At 50.2% G+C, this 18,411-nt stretch overlaps 1 protein-coding gene across 1 annotated transcript in view; it reads left to right on the plus strand.

The window, feature by feature from the left end:
• The first annotated feature begins 3,886 nt into the window (after positions 1 to 3,886).
• Ap3d1 (adaptor related protein complex 3 subunit delta 1) overlaps positions 3,887 to 18,411 on the plus strand; it is a 35,128-nt gene continuing 20,603 nt past the window's right edge. Inside the window, exons 1-5 of the mRNA XM_032907579.1 lie at positions 3,887 to 4,256; positions 13,439 to 13,534; positions 15,063 to 15,143; positions 15,923 to 16,003; positions 17,914 to 18,021. Of these exons, the coding sequence (XP_032763470.1) occupies positions 4,161 to 4,256; positions 13,439 to 13,534; positions 15,063 to 15,143; positions 15,923 to 16,003; positions 17,914 to 18,021 (462 nt within the window). The 5' untranslated portion in view covers positions 3,887 to 4,160. The remainder of the gene's footprint in view (positions 4,257 to 13,438; positions 13,535 to 15,062; positions 15,144 to 15,922; positions 16,004 to 17,913; positions 18,022 to 18,411) is intronic.

Consider the following 18,411-nt stretch of genomic DNA (forward strand, 5'->3'; position numbering starts at 1 on the left):
GGTGGGTGGTTGGGTGGATGGATAGGTAGGTACATGGTTGGGTGCATGGATGGGTGCATGGATAGATCAGGGTAGGTGGATTTTGATGGGTACTTAGAAGGACTGTTTATAAATAAATGAAGATATTCCATGTGATTAATAACACAGCCTTGAATCTCTGGCCAGGTCCACCAGCTCAGGCCGCCTGCCACCTCTTTGCCTGGTAAGCACTGCCCCCTGCTGGCCACACTGAGGGATGTGCTAACTCCTGAACTCCCAGTGCTATCAGATTGGTCTGTCAAAGGCTCTTCTACCAAATGGCTTTCTTCATTTGTTTTGGTGTGTCAAGTAACCCAGGCTGGCCTGAACTGCTCCCCTGCCTCTTCATCGAGAACTACTTAGAAATAGTTCTTTGGGAGCAAGTCCAATCTTTGTTGTCAAGATATCAGCAGTCCAGTCCTCTAGTAAAACCCCAAATATGAATCAGCAGCTGTTGTCCAGTTCCCTCAGCAGACACCACACATGAACCAGCAAGTTCAGTTCAATTCAGAAGAAACCGTAAGGCTCCCCAACCAGCCTGAGGCCACAGAAGCTGCAAGAAACCACAGGAGCCTCCTGAGAGTCCTTTGAATTTCTCTCTATGGCATCACCACAAGCAGAACTCAGCGACTCTGTAAGGCAAACCAATACATGCCTGTCGTTAGCAAAGCCTAGTGAGGCAGAGCAGAGGAAACAATTGCTCCAGCTCCAGTCTGTGGGGTCAGCTTTACAGTCCTCTATAACATGTCCTTTCACAGATTTCCATTCCTCTATGACGTGTCCTTTCACGTGTCTGCTATAGCAAGGCATCATCTGACATATCTGAAGACGTTTCCACTTCACTTGGGTGGAACTCAGAACTCCTGTCTGTCGGGCATACACTTTGTACTCCACAGTGTGTCTCTATGAAGCTGATGCTGGCCTAAACCACTATGTACCATGCTGGCCTTAAATCTGTTGAGACCTCTTGCCTCTGCCTCTCAGGGCAGATGAATTTAGTCTTTCTCTCTCTCTCTCTCTCTCTCTCTCTCTCTCTCTTTTTTTTTTTTTTTTTTTGGAGCTGGGACCAGAACCCAGGGCCTTGTGCTTGCTAGGCAAGCGCTCTACCACTCGGCTAAATCCCCAACCCCTCTCTCTCATTTTTTAATCTTTGACCCAATTGATAAGATATAATTGCTCACCTAAACATACAAAGCCCAGTACCATCCATCCCTCAAGAACATTTGTAACAACCTGTAAAGGTACAGTGTGGAATCTTAACATCACCCGCCATATTGTCCTGCCAGGGCTTCTCTCTCTCTTTCCGAATTTAGTCTCTTGTAGTTCAGGCCAGCCTTAAATTCACTCTGCAGTGTGGGATGATGTCACAGGTGAGGTAGGTACAAGATAGAAGGAGGCCTGTCATTGGACGAGAAGGAAGGATGGGCGGGAGAAAAGTGTGAAGGAAGAGAAGGAGACTGGAAGGGGAAGGAGGAAGAGTCAGGAGGGAGAGGGAGGGAAGCCGTGGCAGGACAATATGGCAGGTGACGTTAAGATTCCACGCTGTACCTTTACAGGTTGTTACAAATGTTTTTAAAGGATGGATGTGTATTGGGCTTGGTATGTTTAGGTGGGCAATTATATCTTATCAGTTGGGCCAAAGGTTACTGTGTGTTCTTTCATGTGTAGATTTAAGTGTAAGAAAGTGTGTGGCGGCTGGTCTGGGCCGCCACAGAGTTGGGATGTGTGTTTCTGGCATGGAAACCTGCCTTGGGAACTAGATAGGTAGAGAGATTGCTGCCAGGCTCAGAGAGAGGCCTTTGGCAGTGTTATATAGGGTGGAACAGAGCGGGTAAGACGCTTTGCTGACTGAGAACTAAGATATCCAGCAGCTATCTTGGGGCACTGGGGTGCTGGACCTAGAGCGGGTAAAAAGACAGCCTTTTTTTTTTTTTTTTTTTTTAAGACTAAACCCTTTTTTTTTTTCTTTTTTTTTTTAAGATATATATATATATATATATATATATATATATATATATATATATATATATAAAAGAGTACACTGTAGCTGTCTTCAGACACACCAGAAGAAGGCATCAGATCTCTTTACAGATGGTTGTGAGCCACCATGTGGTTGCTGGGAATTGAACTCATGACCTCTGGAAGAGCAGTCGGGTGCTCTTAACCGCTGAGCCATCTCTCCAGCCCCCTTTTATTTTTTATATTGTTACAACAACACTGCAGCCTGATAAAACCTGAGCTTCTGATCCTCCTGCCTGCACTTTCTTCAGTGATAGGACGACAAGTTAACCTTTTCCCCAGCCTTTCTCATCTTGTCTATTTTTTTTTTTTTTTTTTTTTTTTTTTTTTGGAGCTGGGGACCGAACCCAGGACCTTGCGCTTGCTAGGTAAGCGCTCTACCACTGAGCTAAATCCCCAACCCACTCTCATCTTGTCTATTTATTTTGTGTGATCGCAGTCTCCGATCCTCTTGCCTTGGCCTCCTTAGCCACCACACTGACATGCTCACCTGACTGAGACAGTGTCTCTATGCTGAGCACTGTGCCCTGAAACTCCACATGTCAGCCAGACTGGGCCCTCAGCAGTCCTTTTGCCTGGCTAAAATGTCTAAAATACTACTTAAAATTTTTACTTTGGATATATTTATTTTCTCTTGTGTGTTTTGCCTGCATGTATATTCACATCCACCATTCGTTCCTCGTGGCTGTGGAAGCCAGAAAAGTGCTTGGATCCCCTGGAACTGCAGTTACACAGTTGTGCCTCCATTAGGATCTGAGAATTGACACTAGATCCTTGGGAATTGACACCCAGTGCCATCAGAGATTTTTTTTTTTTTCTTTTCTTTTTTTCGGGGCTGGGGACCGAACCCAGGACCTTGCGCTTCCTAGGCAAGCGCTCTACCACTGAGCCAAATCCCTAACCCCAGAGATTTTTTTTTTAATTTTATTTATTTTATGTATATGAGAACACTGTAGCTGTCTTCAGACGCACTAGAAGAAGTATTCAGATCTCATTACAGATGTTGTGAGCCACCATGTGGTTGCTGGGAATTGAACTCGGGACCTCTGGAAGAGCAGTCAGTGCTCTTAAACACCGAGTCATCTCTCCAGCCCTATTATATCTTTCTAGAAGGCAAGACAACCTAAACCATCTCCTTAAACTTTCTATCAACTACCCTAACATCTTAAAACTATTTAAGGGCTGGAGAGATGCCCATTAACATCGTAGTAGATACAGGAGACATATAGCAATGACAAACATGAGGCGGCACAGCAGCAGCGAGAGGTAATCTAGAGATGACCGCCTCCGGGGCTGTGCCTCTTCAGGAACACCCATCACAGCTGTCCAAAACGGTGGACCATCTCCAGGAAAACTCACTTGCCCCCCACAGTTCCTCCTACAGGTGTTCACCATCCAAGCCTTGTGTTGGTCTTTTCCGACAGCGTTTCACATAGCACAGGACGGCCGGTTAGACTGCTGGTCTGGTGTAACTGACTCTTGACACCAACTCCCAAGTCACCACTTCAGAAAAGGAGGAGCTGGCTATACTTTACCCGGACCTTGCAGAAAAAGCTCCACGTGGAGCCCCGCCCTCACCTAGCCACGCCCACTCCAACCCAGTCCACGCCCACTGCTGTTATTTAGCTGAGTGGGGGGAGACTGGCTCGCGGTTTTCCCTTAGGGGCGTGGTTAGAACGTTTGTGGGGAGCTTGCTCACCAATGAGGTTGCACGGCACTGCAGAGGAAGGGGTGGGCCGCCAGGCATCAAAGGGCGGTGTCTGCTTTCTTATTGGGCGGTATATGGTTGTCAAGGAAACTGATGTGTGGGGTCGGGCTTTCTGGTGAGGCGGGGCTTCCGGGACGCCGAGGCTCTCCGTCAGCTGACCCACCGCCATCTTGGCCGCCATTTGCGGGTGGCCCTGAGCAGGGAAGGGTCTGCGGAAGCGGGGGCTAACTCGCTGCCCCTTCTCCTCAGACTGGTCTCCGGCCACAGCCGTCGCTCTGGCCTCCACGTCGTCCTCTCCGCGGCGGCCGGAAACGCAGCGGGGCGGTCGCCTGAGGTGCGGTCGCCGGGTCCCCGCACCTCCCAGGGCCGCGGCGGCGGCGTTCCCCTCGGAGGCCACAGCCCACGGGCCGCCGCGATGGCCCTCAAGATGGTCAAGGGCAGTATCGACCGCATGTTCGACAAGAACCTGCAGGATCTGGTCCGCGGCATCCGCAACCACAAGGAGGACGAGGTGAGCCGGCGCGGAGTGGGGTTGCCCGGCTTTTCCCCATAGCCTATAGCCTCTGGCCCGCCTTGGAGCAGCCTCCTCGACCCCATCGCCATTCCGGTCCTGCCTGTTTCGGAGCTGCGGCTCTGCACAGCCTCTCCTTCTTCCCCTGGCATCGGTTTACCCTCACCAGCTTGAAATGGATGCTGTCCAAAACGGCTCAGGTGCCTCGTCTGTTATAACTAGGGTCCACTCCCGGAACCTCCCAAATGTCCACTTGGAGCAGTCGCTGTCATAAGACCTAAGCGTTTTAGGCCTTACAATTGGGTGCCACTGCTTGAGCCTGAGTTTACCTTCTTGGAGAAGATTTACGTAGGCAAAGGTTCTCCCACTTGGGCTTGTTTCTGGATCACATATGGAGGAATCGGGACCCTCACAGAAAAATCAAGTCATAGGTCTACGTGTCTCTCATGGAGAAATTCCCTTGTCCGGGGACATAGGTCCAGGTTGCTGTCTTGGGCTTACTTGGGAACTTGCCAGGTGTCCCTGCCTCAGATTCCCTGAACTATCAGTGTTTGCAGGACCTAGGGGCGTCCTGGAATGGAGAAGCCTGACTTTAAAACTGCAAGCTCAAAAAAGGCAAAAGTCAGGGTGTGGAAGCGATTTTTTTTCCAGAAGTTAGGCTGTGACCACGAGCATTACTTCCTTTCCTCCCCACAGTCTGTGACCTAGATTAAGGAAGAAGTGATAGAGTGGCTGCCCAGTGCCTGGTTCAGTGGAAAGACAGGCTTCCTCCGGGGCAGGAAGGCCATGCTGAAAGAGGGTGTCCATGACAGGTACCTGCTGGCCCCTGCTTGCTATGTGAGGTCAGGAAGCAGGCCCCTGGCTGGGACGGTCAGCCCTCTGTAGCCCTCTCCCTTCTACCCTACCTGGTCTGGTTTGTGCCCTCCCTGCTCTCCCTGGCTGTTACTTCAGGTGAAATAGCTGGTTGGCCAGTGTGTGGTTGGCCTGTGTCGACTGCCTTATGTGAAATTTCCTTTGTACTCTTCTGTAGCCCTCGAGGGCCTCCAGGTTTCCCTCTTGTCAGTGTCCCCAGGGAGCTGTCTAGGGACCCTGAGACCGGTCACATTCTAATTTGAGTACCTGAAACAAGCTCTAGCCAGGGACATAGCCTGGGCTGGCTGGAAGCTCATGATACTCCTGCCTTGTCCTTCTTCGTGCCGGGATTACTGATTTTGAGGTGTGTGTGTTTTGCTCTTCATATTCCCTACCCTGCCATACATGCAAGGCTCAGTAGTGCAGAGCTAGGTGGGCACAGAAAGCCCTCCAGGCCCTCAGGTTCTATGTGGCTTCTGCTGCTGGCTGCTTGGCCATTCTAAGATTTTGGTTGTGAGTCTACCTTTAACAGCTGAGCCATCTCTCTCAACCAACATGGCTGGCCAGTCTGAGGCTGCTTGGGTCCTCTGTCCCTCTTCAGGGACCATCTTTAAGTTCCTGTGTGTGTTATCCGGCTCATTGCGGACTGCAGGTACTCTCCTTTGGAGGTGCTGATGTAGTGCACTGCCTTCTGGCCAAGCTTGTAGCACAAGTCATGCAGTGACCATTCTCTGCTCTACACTCTGGTTGACATAGGTCTCACTGTATAACCCTGGGGGTTATAACTCTTCTGCCTTACAAGCACTTAAAATGCTGGTGTGTGCACTTGGAAGTTGTGTGGGGTTTTAGTTTTGTTTTGAGGTGATCTTTTTTGTTTTTGTTTTTGTTTTTGTTTTTTTTTTAAGTCAAGACAGGGTTTCTCTGTGTAGCCCTGGCTATCCTGGAACTTACTCTGTAGACCAGGCTGGCTTTGAATTCACAGAGATCTCCCTGCCTCTAGAGTGCTGGCATCAAAGGCATATGCCACCATGCCCAGCTTGAGATGATTTTTTTTAATATTTATTTATTTTATGTATGTGAATCCACTGTCACTGTCTCAGACACCAGAAGAGGGCATCACTGCATCCCATTAGAGATGGCTGTGAGCCACTATGTGGTTGCTGGGAATTGAACTCAGGACCTCAGGAAGAGCAGACAATGCTCTTAACCACTGAGCCATCTCTGTAGCCTGAGATGATCTTTGTATTTAAAAAAAAAAATTATTGCCAGGTGTGGTGGCGATGGCTATGGATGGAGAGCCTCAAGTGGATGCAGGGAATTAAACCCGGGTCCCCTAGAAGAGCAGCAAGTCCTTGTCTGCTCTATCTCTGCAGCCCTTTTGAGATGGTTGTACTCTAACTTTGGGGGGCCTACAACTCACTCTAGATTAGGCGGGTCTTGAACTCACACTCACCTGTCTCTACTTCCCCAATGCTGGATTGTTGGTGTACAGTAACATGCCCAATGAATTTTTTGGCTTACTAATGTATCCATGTGTGTGTGTGTGTGTGTGTGTCTATTTTAATACTTATTTATTTATCTTATGTATGTGAGTACACTGTTTGTTGCTCTCTTTGGACACACCGGAAAATAGCATCCCATTACAGATGGTTGTGAGCCACCATGTGGTTGCTGGGATTTGAACTCACGATCTCTGGAAGAACAGTCAGTGCTCTTAACCACTGAGCCATCTCTCCAGCCGGGTAATATACATACATACATACATACATATATATATATATATATATATATATATATATATATATATATAATTTTTTTTCTTTCCCTTATGTGTATGTGTGTATCTGTCTGTCTTGTATAGAGGCATCTGCAGAACCAGATGAGGTCTTTGGATCTCCTGGAGCTGGAGTTAGAGGTGTTGTGAACCACTGGACATGGGTGCTGTGAACCCAATTTAGGTCCTCTGCAAGAGCAGCAAGCGCTGTTAACTGCTGTACCATCGCTCTATCTTGTCCCACCAAAGTATCCTTCCCACTCCCCTTCCCCCGCTCCAAAGCCACAGCTTCCATGAGTGTTTACATAGCAGGCATGAGGCCCCATGTCTGTTAGGTACCTTGCAGAAAGCTAAAGACTGAAAGCAAAACACTGTATCTGTGCTGCACGGGGCACCCCTAGTGCCTCTGCCGTCTGCCAGGTCTTCAGGAACCTGATTGTGTTTACCCAGGCATCTTGACCCATAGGCTATCCTGGCAGCAGCCCCTGTGTGGTGTGATCAGCCCAGCCTAGTTGTTCCCGAAACTCTGCTGTGGATTTTAAAATCTTGAGGATTTTAGCTGATTCCCTTTGATGGGTAGCTCCAAGGGTCAGGTGGAGACTATTTGTTCCAGTGGCAGTGTCTGTAAGAGGTAGGAGTTAGAGATTCCCAGGGGACACTCCTTTCCCATCTTGGTACATCTCTACTGCCTGGCTCGTTGAAGTTTCTAGGGACTTTCAAACAGAAATGGCATCTCATTAAGAACTGATGGTAACATCCCAGGTGGGTCTGTCAGACTTGTATTTACCCTTGCTCTGGAAGGAGATAGACTGACTCCACTCATCTGTGACTTGTGTGCCAGAGACCACCATTGTGTGCTAGCCAGGGACCATGCTTCATTCAGCCTCATAGCCTGGGCTTGCTGGACTTGCTACCACCAGATCTTGCTTCTGTCTAGTCACCAACGAGATTGTCCCAGTTAAAGCTCAGGCGTGTGCAGCTCTGTCTCAGGGTGAGCGGCTAGTCTCCTTCCTGGGTTGGACTTTTGCTTGTGAAGTACTAGCCAGGCTCTTTGAGAGGCTGGGAGCTCCCAGCTGTCCCTGGGGCTTGGGACCTGAGGTGACCTAACCTGTACCCCGGGCTGCTTGTGTCCTTTGCCATGACCATTCTTTGCCCTGCTTATCCTGTGCTCAGCACAAATGACTTGTGCTCTCTTATTTTTTATTTTAATTTTTTGCTTTTAGACAGTCATGCTGTGTTGCCCAGGTTGGCCTTTTTGTAATGGCTGGTCTGTACCAATTTTAGGTATATTCTTTGCCCCTGAGCCACCTCCTACCCTCATCCCCTCATTGGGGGGTTCTGGGCAGGGGCTGCACCCCTGAGTCCCACTCCAACCCTCTTTTTACTTTTCATTTTGAGGGTTATGCAAAGTTGCTCAGGCTGGCCTTTGAACTCAAGATCCTCCTGCCTCAACTTCTTAGATCCTGTTCTCTCTGCTCCACTTACTTGCCTATGCAGAGGCTTCAGCTCCTTTTTCTATTGGGTGTTAGTCTCCCTGTCTTGCTCTCTGCATCCAGACTGGGACTGGCTCCATTTAGTCTCCAGAATTCCCCACATTTTCCAGGTTCCCCAGACATCCACATTGACTTACCTGTCTTGTAGCTTCTTCTGGTTTCTCTGCTACAGCCATACGATCCCCAGCCCCTGGCTCATTCTTTTTTTTTTTTTTTTTTTTTTTTTTTTTTTTTTTTTTTCTTTTTTTCGGAGCTGGGGACCGGAACCAGGGCCTTGCGCTTCCTAGGCAAGCGCTCTACCACTGAGCTAAATCCCCCAACTCCCCCTGGCTCATTCTTGCTTTGACTTTGGGTGATGTGAGGTGACTATTGTTCACCAGAGGTACCCATGTGCTAATTGTGAGACCTGTGGACTTGTGTCCTTAAGTGGCAGAAGGGACTGTGCAGACGGGGGTCACACTGAGGACCCTGAGCTGGGCATCATCTGGATCATCTGGACCCATTCTCACCATCAGGTCCTCTAGGGAAGCTGGAAGGGGAAGAGGTGGAGCCAGGGAGACTGCTGCTGTGTGTCTAGGGGAAAGAAGGAGCCAGGAACTAAGGATGAGGCTTCTGGATGTTGGGGCAAGCTGGATGGGGTGCTCCCTGGAACCTCAGGACACCAGCCTTGTCACAATTAGACTGTAACCCAGTGAGGCTCATAAGGCCCCCGCCCTGTGGGGATATGTGCACATGGGCCAGTTCCGGTGTCTCTTTACCTGCTACCAATGTGTGCCTGTCTCCCAGAATGCCAGCCCTCCTGCCACACCTGCTCACAGGCGTGCTGGTTCCGTCCTCATCCATGCAGAACCTTGAGGTCTTTTCATGTCTTATAACACCCTTGCCAGGTTCACCTAGAGACCCAGGATTTTTGCCCTCAACCGGGAAGTACCAGCTGGGCCATTTGGGTTACTACTTGGCTTCTCCATGTCTGGCTACTGCCTTCTTTTTTTTTTTTTTTTTTGGTTTTTTTTTTTTGGAGCTGGGGACCAAACCCAGGGCCTTGCGCTTCCTAGGCAAGCGCTCTGCCACTGAGCCAAATCCCCAACCCGGCTTCTGCCTTCTTATCAGCCAGATAAAACAGCCATCTTTCACAAAGCCAGCTGGCATGAGGCTCAAACTCGTAAGAAGGCCTAGGCAGAATGTTCCACATTAAAGCCAGCTTAAAAACACACAGTGGCAGCCATGTTTGGAAAGGCCAAGGTCTGAGGTGTAGCACAGTCATGAGCAGGCACTGGGCTGCCCAGGGGCTGCCTTGGGTTCCTGAGGAAGTGTGTCTGCCCTGGGTTTTTTGTCGTGTTTTTCCTTTTTCTTCCACTATCTTCTTCCAAGGGATCAAACACAGGGGGTCAGGATTGTTTTTCATTACTTTTAGAGACAGGAACTCACTATATAGCCCAGGCTGGCCTTGAACTCAGAGACATCCTCCATGTCTGCCTTTTAAGTACTGGAATGAAAGGGATGAACCTGGAACCACAGGAGAGAGATCAACCCTGCTTCCAAGACAAGAGTTCTAGCTCTGTGAGGATGGCCTCAGTGGAAGGAGCATATCATATCATTTTTTTTTTTTTTTTAATTGCTTGGGGTCTGGAGAGATGGCTTAGCAGTTAACATTTCTTTCTGCTCTTCTAGAAGACCTGGGTTTGAGTCCTATGATCTAACTCATAACAATCTGTAACTTTGTATATGTCGTGTGTGTGTGTGTGTGTGTGTGTGTGTGTGTGTCTGTGTCTGTCTGTCTGTCTGTCCATGTAGAAATCAAAAGACAGCTTGCAGAGTTGGTTCTCAGGAGCATCTTTTTTGTTGTTGTTTTGTATTTGAGATAGGACATCACTATACAGCTTTAGAAATTGCTTTGTGAATCAAGTTGGCCTCAAACTAACTTGGGTTAAAAACAAGTGCTACCATACATAGCTGGAAGCATTAACCTGGCTTCCTTGTACACATGCAGACTGGGAGACTTGTATAGACGGAGCAGGCAGAGGCCTTGGTATCTTATGACAGTTGTGATGAGGAGTGCATGTTTGCACACCATGTAGATGTAATGCCTGCCCGAGGCTAGAATAGGACGTTGGATCCCTCTGTAACGGGAATAAGTCTTTGTGAATGGCTGGGAGTCAGATCCTTGTTCTATGAAAGAGCAGCCTGAACCCTTATCTGCTGAGTGTCTCAACCCCCTCGCTGTTTCTTGAATTGTGATGTTCTTTGCTTTTTTACTTTTGTTTGTTTTTTCTTGTTTTTTGAGACAGGGTTTCTCTGTGTAGCCCTGGTTTCCTGGCCTTGAACTCACAGAAATCCTCCTGCCTTTGCCTCTCAGGTTCTGGGGATAAATCTGTCCACCACACCAGGCTGTTTACTTTCTTTTTCAAGATAGGGTCTCATTATATGATCTTGGCTATTCTGGAGCTCAATATGTAGCCTGGGCTGGGTTTGAACTCACCGAGATCTGCCTGCCACTCCCTTCAGAATGTTGGGACTAAGGGTGTGTCTCACTACTCCTGGTTGAAGTGTGAGTTTCTTATTTCTCACCAAATCTGGGAGTCACTGTTTTGAAATAGTTCCCCTTTTGTGTTCTCTGTTCCCTTGGGACTCAGGCTGCACAAGCCTTAGCACCTGCCCTGAGGCTATAACAGTTCACTTGGTGAGTTACTTTATATCGGAGTCCTCACTGTGTGAGCCCTAGGGTGGGTGGGTGTGCTCGTAGGGGCTGCATGTAGTGGTGTACATGTGGCAGTCAGCTCTTTTTTTTTTTTTTTTTTTTTTTCTATTCTTTTTTTCGGAGCTGGGAACTGAACCCAGGGCCTTGCGCTTCCTAGGCAAGTGCTCTACCACTGAGCCAAATCCCCAACCCCAAGCAGTCAGCTCTTGTATCAGGCAGTCCCCACTGTTGATAGGCTAGCTAATTCATGAGCTCCTAAAGATACTCTGTCCACCTTCATCTTGCTGTTACTGCACTGGGATTGCCCAGTCCTCGGTTTGCAGGAACAGCACTTTACCCACTGAGCTATCTCCCCAGCCTACTCCTCCCACCCTCCTCCCCCTTAATATGGATATTTTGAGTCAAGACTTTGCTGTCCTGGAACTGACCATATAACACAGGCTGGTCTTGAACTTGAGGTGATCTTCCTTCCTCAGCCTCCTGTGCTGTGATTACAGGTGTGCCTACCAGACTTGGTTGATGTGTCACTTCGGGTTGTGGTTTTTTTTTTTTTTTTTTCCGGGGCTGGGGACCGAACCCAGGGCCTTGCACTTCCTAGGCAAGGGCTCTACCACTGAGCTAAATCCCCAACCCCCTCGGGTTGTGTTTTGGACAGCAGTGTTTCCCTCCTGAAAACCAGGGGGATATTGCAGGGACTTCAAACATCCAGCTCCTGGGTCCTGCTTTGACCCATGGTGAGTTTTGGGCAGGCACTTGATTATTTCTTGAAGCCTGACCCCATGTCCAGCTGAGAGTCCATCCTTTCCACAAAAGTCTGGCCTGAAGTTCACTCTCTTTCCAGATATTAACAGCCTGGCATCTTTGAAAAGAGATAAAGTCATTCCTGAGGATCCCTGGGTAGCATTTAGTTACTTGAGACAGATTGTGGTGACATCTGACATTTGTTCCATTGGACTCAATCTAGATCGTAAAATATTCAGGAAAGTACTCTGATAAGCCAAGCTTGGTGGCCCATGCCTGTTATTCCATGGGGTGGGGGTGGGGGTGGGGGCAGAGTTCAAGACCAGCCCAATTGCATGGTGGTCTGGGTTACGTGAGACCCTGTCTTAAAATAAAAAAACCCAAAGACCAAGAAAAAACAAACAAAAACCTCTTGTCACTCTTGCTCTTGATCTCGTTCTTCCCCTCTTCCCCTTTGCCTCTACTCTCCCTATTTCCCTCCCCCCTTCGCTCCGAGTGCTCACGGCCATCCTCTACTACTCTTCTCTGATTAAACCTTTCCAGGTAGGGGGGGAAAACCTCTTGTCAACCCGGTGCTTAACAGCTGTAGCTTTCTTGTGACCCAGTGCTAGAGACGGCCCTGGGCCTCAATGGTTCCACAAGTATCCTATTGGGTCCGCTTCACAGGGACTTGGGATGGAGCCTGATATCTAACACTTGCCTGGGGAGGACTCTGAGGTGTGACACCTCCAGAGTATGTCAGCTGTGGGTAAGCTCTAGTCTGTATTTGAGGAACACTTGCTGTCATAGTCTAGTGGTAGCTACCCATTTTACTGTCAAGACAAGACAAGAGCCAGGTTCCTCACTCTTCACGCAGCACCTGGCCCATGGGAGCTGACGTGGTGAGGGAGGGAGTCATTCCATGCCCTGATATGGACATATTTCAACACCTCCCCTGCTCATGCTATCCTGGAGCTTGATTTGACTCCATTTGTGCTTGTCCTGGGAGTGGGGTAGGAGAGATTCCCTGGGCCCACATCTGCTCTTCTCCGGATTTGTGCCTCAGTTCTTCTGGATCAACCTGTCTGGCCCAGGAAGTTGCTTAGTAGATTTGCTGAGATTGTGTAGGGCTGGCAAGGCCATTCAAAGCAGCCTATGGGAGGGAGGGACGGAGGGAAGGAGGGAAGGAAGGAAAGCAGATTCAGCGGGCTCTGCAGCATGGGTAGACCAGATGAAAGGCATCAGGCCGTACAGTGGAATGTCGTGTGACTGACACCACTGCTTGGGTCCAAAATAGTTCACCTTCATCTAGTTAAAGGCTGTCACCTAGAACAATCACTGTGGCCCCTCTCAGTTCCACATGTCCACTTCCCACCTCTTAGAGTCTCCTGATATGGAGAATAGATGCCCATTTGGGCTTTGAGACACAGCTCAGGAGAGTGTGCTTGCCTGGCTGCACCAACCCCGGTTTAGGTCCCCATGCTGCAGAGAGAAGGAAGAGAAAGACGCCAGATCTCTGTACATCCAGGCAGGCTGGAGCCGTCCATCCTCCCCCACCTTCACCCCCACCCGCAGCACCTGCTGACAGCCAGCAGCCAGGCCACACCGATTGACTCTTGCACTTCACACTGCTGTCTCCACTCAGGCCAAGTACATCTCCCAGTGCATTGACGAGATCAAGCAGGAACTCAAGCAGGACAACATTGCCGTGAAGGCCAACGCTGTCTGCAAGCTCACCTACGTGAGTGCCTCCCCTGTCACCTCGCCTGCCTGCCTGTCTTCATGTATCCATCAGACATTGCTGCTATGTGCAGTACCAGGTTCATGCAGAGGCCTGCCTGATGCTTCTGTTGCGGCCACAGGCTGGGCCTGTGGTGAGGTGCTGGGCATCCTAGTGGGGAACCTCAGGCTCTGAACCGTCCTTTTCGGCTGCAGGTGTATGTGACTGTGATTGCCCTCTGCTTCCATTCATTCCTCCTTAGATTGGGAGGTGACGTACCTTGCTGGGTTCTCAGTGCTGGAGTATGCCACAAGGGTGGCACAGGATCCTAACCTCTCTTTCATAGGAAAACCTGCCCCCTTATCTTTGGGACAGGGTTTTTCTGTGTGGTCCTGGCTGTCTTGAAAATCACTCTGTAGACAGACTGGCCTTAAACTCAGAGAGTCACCTGCCTCTGCCTCCCGAGGGCTGTGACTAGTAGACATGAGTCACCATGCCAGCTCTTTTAACTTTTTATGTCACACCAGCTCTTTCTTTCTTTGGCATGTATTGCAAGTGTGCCATGGTGCTTGTATGAAGGATAGCACTCAAGGCCTGGTTCTTTCCATTAGTCAAGTGGCAGGACCTGAACTCAGTCCATTAGGCTTGGCAGTAGGTGCCTTTACCTGCTGAGCCCTTTTGCTTTTTAAACAGCGCCTCCATTGAATTCAGAGCCGGGTACCCTTGAGACAAGTGCTCTACCAGGTTTCTATACCTCACCTCTTCATACTCACACTGTTTTCTTTTTTTCTTCGTGGTTTTTGACCCAGGGTTTTCTCTGTGTAGCTCCAGCTGTCTTGGAACTCACTCTGTAGACTAGGCTGGCCTTAAACTCACAGAGATCCTCCTGCCTCTGCCTCCCAAGTGCTGGGATTAAAGATGTGCATTATTATGCCTGGATATTTATTTAATTTTTTAAAAGGTCTGTTTTACGCATATTGCTATTTTGCCTGAGTGACCTGTAGGGTGTGTGACCTCAGTTGGTTTGAGGACCTCCTACCTTAGGTCCTTAAGCACTCAGATCATAGACAAGCATAGCTGTGTGCCATGATGTTGGACATCATACAGTAGCACCATGCTCTCCCTTGTGAATGTTCGTCTTCTAGTGTTCTGGGAACTTGTTCCCTTAGGCTTAGATAGTCCATATTCTTTTCCTTGGTAATTTTTAAAGTGCTAGATAGGAAATCCAGTCTCTCACACTTGCCTAGCAGAACTCTCCTTCTGAACCTCGCCCCCAGCCCCTCACTGAGGGATGCTAGGCCGGGCTTCACCCCTGAGTTGCGTGCGTGCGCTCTCTCGGCTCCCCCCTTTGAAGCACCTCCAGCTTTGTCAGAGCTGTTTGTTGAAAAGATTATAAAAGTCCCCAGGGGTTTGTGATGGATGAAGTTTATGTGTTCAGAGTGAATGTGTCTTATTCTTCCACGTGTGGTGGGAATGCACTGTTGTGGCTACAACCTTTGCCCCAGTGTCTGCTGAGCACTCATCACCTTCACCATCCTCCCCTTCACAGTTACAGATGCTTGGGTACGACATCAGCTGGGCTGCCTTCAACATCATTGAAGTCATGAGTGCCTCCAAGTTCACATTCAAGGTGAGGACCTAGGGTGCACAGCAGGCAGCTGTGCTATATGTCAGGTCCCCAAGGGAGGAGGGATCCTCCAGCATGGGAGCATCCTTGAGGGAGTGTCCTCTGGCCAGAGGTCTTGCTGTTGAGGTGTGAGACCTGTCCTTGCCTGCCAAGTGTTGTGATTAAAGGCGTGTGCTACCCCACATGGCTTAACACTGGTTTGTCAGGGTGGCTTCAAACCCTCCCGCAGCTGAGACTGGTCCTGAATTGAACACCAGTCTTCTACCTCTGCCTCTCGGTTGCTGCAGTAACAGGCTGCACCACTGTGCCAGCAATGGCGGTGTTTGATTGGAGCATTACTGGCTAAGACTGATCAGCATTGCTGTCCCAAGGGCTCTGATAACCTGGTTGTGGGGTTGTTGTCATGACTGGTCATTTCCCAGCCTCTCGTTGACAAAGATGGGCACACTGACCCTTTAGGCGTTTCCCCGTGCCTGTCTTACTCCGTGTATGTGTGCTGCAACGCTGGCTGAAAGCATCCAGCCCCTAAGCAAGCCGCTCGAGGGAGGGAATGGTACATCAGTGGTCCCAGGGTGCTGCCTCCATGCGCACGAGTGTATGGCGGTGAAGCTAGAACTGTCTGCCCTGCTGGGAGGGCTTAGGGGAAGGTGCCTCAGAGCCCTGTGTCCCAGTGCTCAGCAGGAGACCCAGGCGCACTAGTGCTGTCTCCAGGTGTTTGTTGGGTGCTCCTGGTGGGGCTTTAGGGAGCTCTGGTTCTGACACTGTGACTGTTAACTCTGCAGCGTGTCGGCTACCTTGCAGCCTCTCAGTGCTTCCATGAAGGTACTGACGTCATCATGCTGACCACCAACCAGATCCGAAAGGTAGGCACTGCTGCTTTCCTGCCACTTGAGTGAGCCACAGAAGATGAGCTGAGGTCCCCACCTGCCTGTGGTGGCTTTTCACAGCTGTGCCACACTCATGTTCCCTATGTCTCAGTAGAGCAAGCATGGGCCTTCACACTCTTGAGGGCTTCAGGCTGCAGAACATGCCCCTCCTCCCTTCCCTGTCCACACTGGGTTCCTGCCCAGCTGCTGGCTCCCAGGCCTCTAGATGGTCAGTGAGGGAGTGTGAGGGAGGGAGTGTGTGTGTGTGAGTGTGAAGGAGTTGTGAAGGAAGCAGGGAGTGTGAGTGTAAGGGAGTTGTGAGGGAGGGAGGAAGTAAGTGTGTGAGGGAGGGAGTGTGTGAGTGTGAGGGAGGGAATGTGAATGTGTGAGGGAGTGAATGGTTGAGTCCTCCTTGACACCATCCTGCTTCTGGCTACTTTGTGCTGAAGACCGCAGGGTGTTGGCTGCCCTTTTCTGTTTCAGCCCCTTATAATTCCTGCCATAGAGCGCACCCCTGTCTTCTCAAATGCTGGAGCAAGGACAGGACTCCCTCAGTGTGAGCTGGTGGGTGTGTTGTAGGCAGCTGTCAGGTGGACGAGGGATGCATATGGAGCCACAGTAGCATAGTTCAATCATGGTGCTGATGAGGACAGAGCCTGGCTGAAGGCAAGGGGGAGCTGGGAGGTGCAGGGCTGAGTGGTGCCGTGCTGCGAGCCACATGGGCAGTGTGTCTGGGTTATAATGGTCAGGCAGGAGGCCTGGGGGAGCCATTTGCTATCTGGAGGAACAGATACCCGAGCTGGCCAGGCCTTTGAGGAGAGCAAGGGTCTGAGTGATTAGTGCCCTCTCAGGGAGCTCCTGGGTGCTCCTGAGTGCATGAGCCTTGTGAGAAGAAGCTGGACCTGAGTGGCCAGGCTCTGAGAGGACTGGGTATATGGGCTGTAGGAGGAAGGGGAGTGGGCTGCCGAGGTGAGCAGGTTGGTAAGGCTGAGCGTCTAGAACAGCATCTCACTGTCTGTCTGTCTGTCTGCAGTGTGTGAGGCTGTGGGCTCAGCTCCATAAGAGAGGGTGTCCTACCACCCAGGTCAGCAGTAACTCGCTGGTGTCCTGGTTGGGACCTGCTGTATGTGCAGCTGAGACCTGTGTCCACACAGCAGGGCGCATGTCCGGGCCTTTGCAGCCACTGTGTAGTCTAGAACAGCCTGGGACCTGGGCATGGGGTTCTCAAGGCCAAGCTCCAGGCCATCTTGTCATCTCTGTGTTCCGATGAGCTTTCCTACTGGGGGTTTGGGGGAGGTGCTTTCACTGATTCTACTACTTTCCTTTCTGTCCCTTGGGAGGTGACACTGAGGGTAAAGTGCTGATCATAGCTTCCGATGCTGTTTGAGCCCGGGGAAAGGCCCTAAAGCTCACAACATTCTGTTACTAATCATGAGGCGGGCACTCTGAGCATGCCCCATGTACAACATAACTGAGGTGCATTTCTAGCAACAGGCACACTGCCTTAGAGTGGGGAGTCAGGGCACTGGGAAGAAGTTGCCTCAGGCCATATGCATTAGAAGGATGGACTTAGTAATGGCCCAGAGCATCTCAGATCAGATCAGCCAGAGGACTGTTCCTGGTATCGTGGGGGAGTTGCTGACTACAGAAGGTTCCTATAGCATTGCCAGGAACCAGGAAGTTCTTGTCCAGGACTTATGACTTGCAAAGTAGCCTCTGTCCCCAAGGAGCCCAGAGACCTGGTGGCTTCCACACAGAGTTTTCTATGTTCTTTGCCTCTGTCCTGTGTTCAAGTTTCTGAAGACAGTAGAGGAGCTGTGAGAAGCTCCCTTGTGCTGGGCTACCGATATACAGATAGTTCCAAGTTCCAAGAGATTGCCACTGACCCTCCTGTTGTCCCCTTGTAGGACCTGAGCAGCCCTAGCCAGTACGACACTGGAGTGGCACTGACTGGTCTGTCCTGTTTTGTCACCCCAGATCTTGCCAGAGACCTGGCAAATGACATCATGACCCTGGTGAGTTTATGTGTGTCTACACCACTGTTTACCTTCATCCAGTGATGCCCAGAACCCAGTATTGAGCCCTTGCTCTGAGGAGACAGAAAAGGCCTCAGAGTGGCTGCTGTGCAGCTCTGGCAGATGGGACAGCAGAAGTTAGCCTTGCTTTCTCCTGGGTCTTCTCTGGATCCTACCTGGTGGTCTAAAAGTTCAGTACCACGAGGGGGCAGAGCCCACTTTCACCGTCCAGATCTAGCAGATACCTGTTGTTAAAAGAGCTCCACTGGGACCCCTCCATGCCCATCCACCCCTTTATGGTGGCTGTAGCTGGTGTGACAGATTGCCTGGTCACAGTAGACATAGCTTGTGATGCTTTCCAGATAGTTGCCAGCCCTGTAGACTAGAAAA

Source organism: Rattus rattus, chromosome 1 (genome assembly GCF_011064425.1).
Source record: "Rattus rattus isolate New Zealand chromosome 1, Rrattus_CSIRO_v1, whole genome shotgun sequence".
NCBI classification, from domain to species: Eukaryota; Metazoa; Chordata; class Mammalia; order Rodentia; family Muridae; genus Rattus; species Rattus rattus.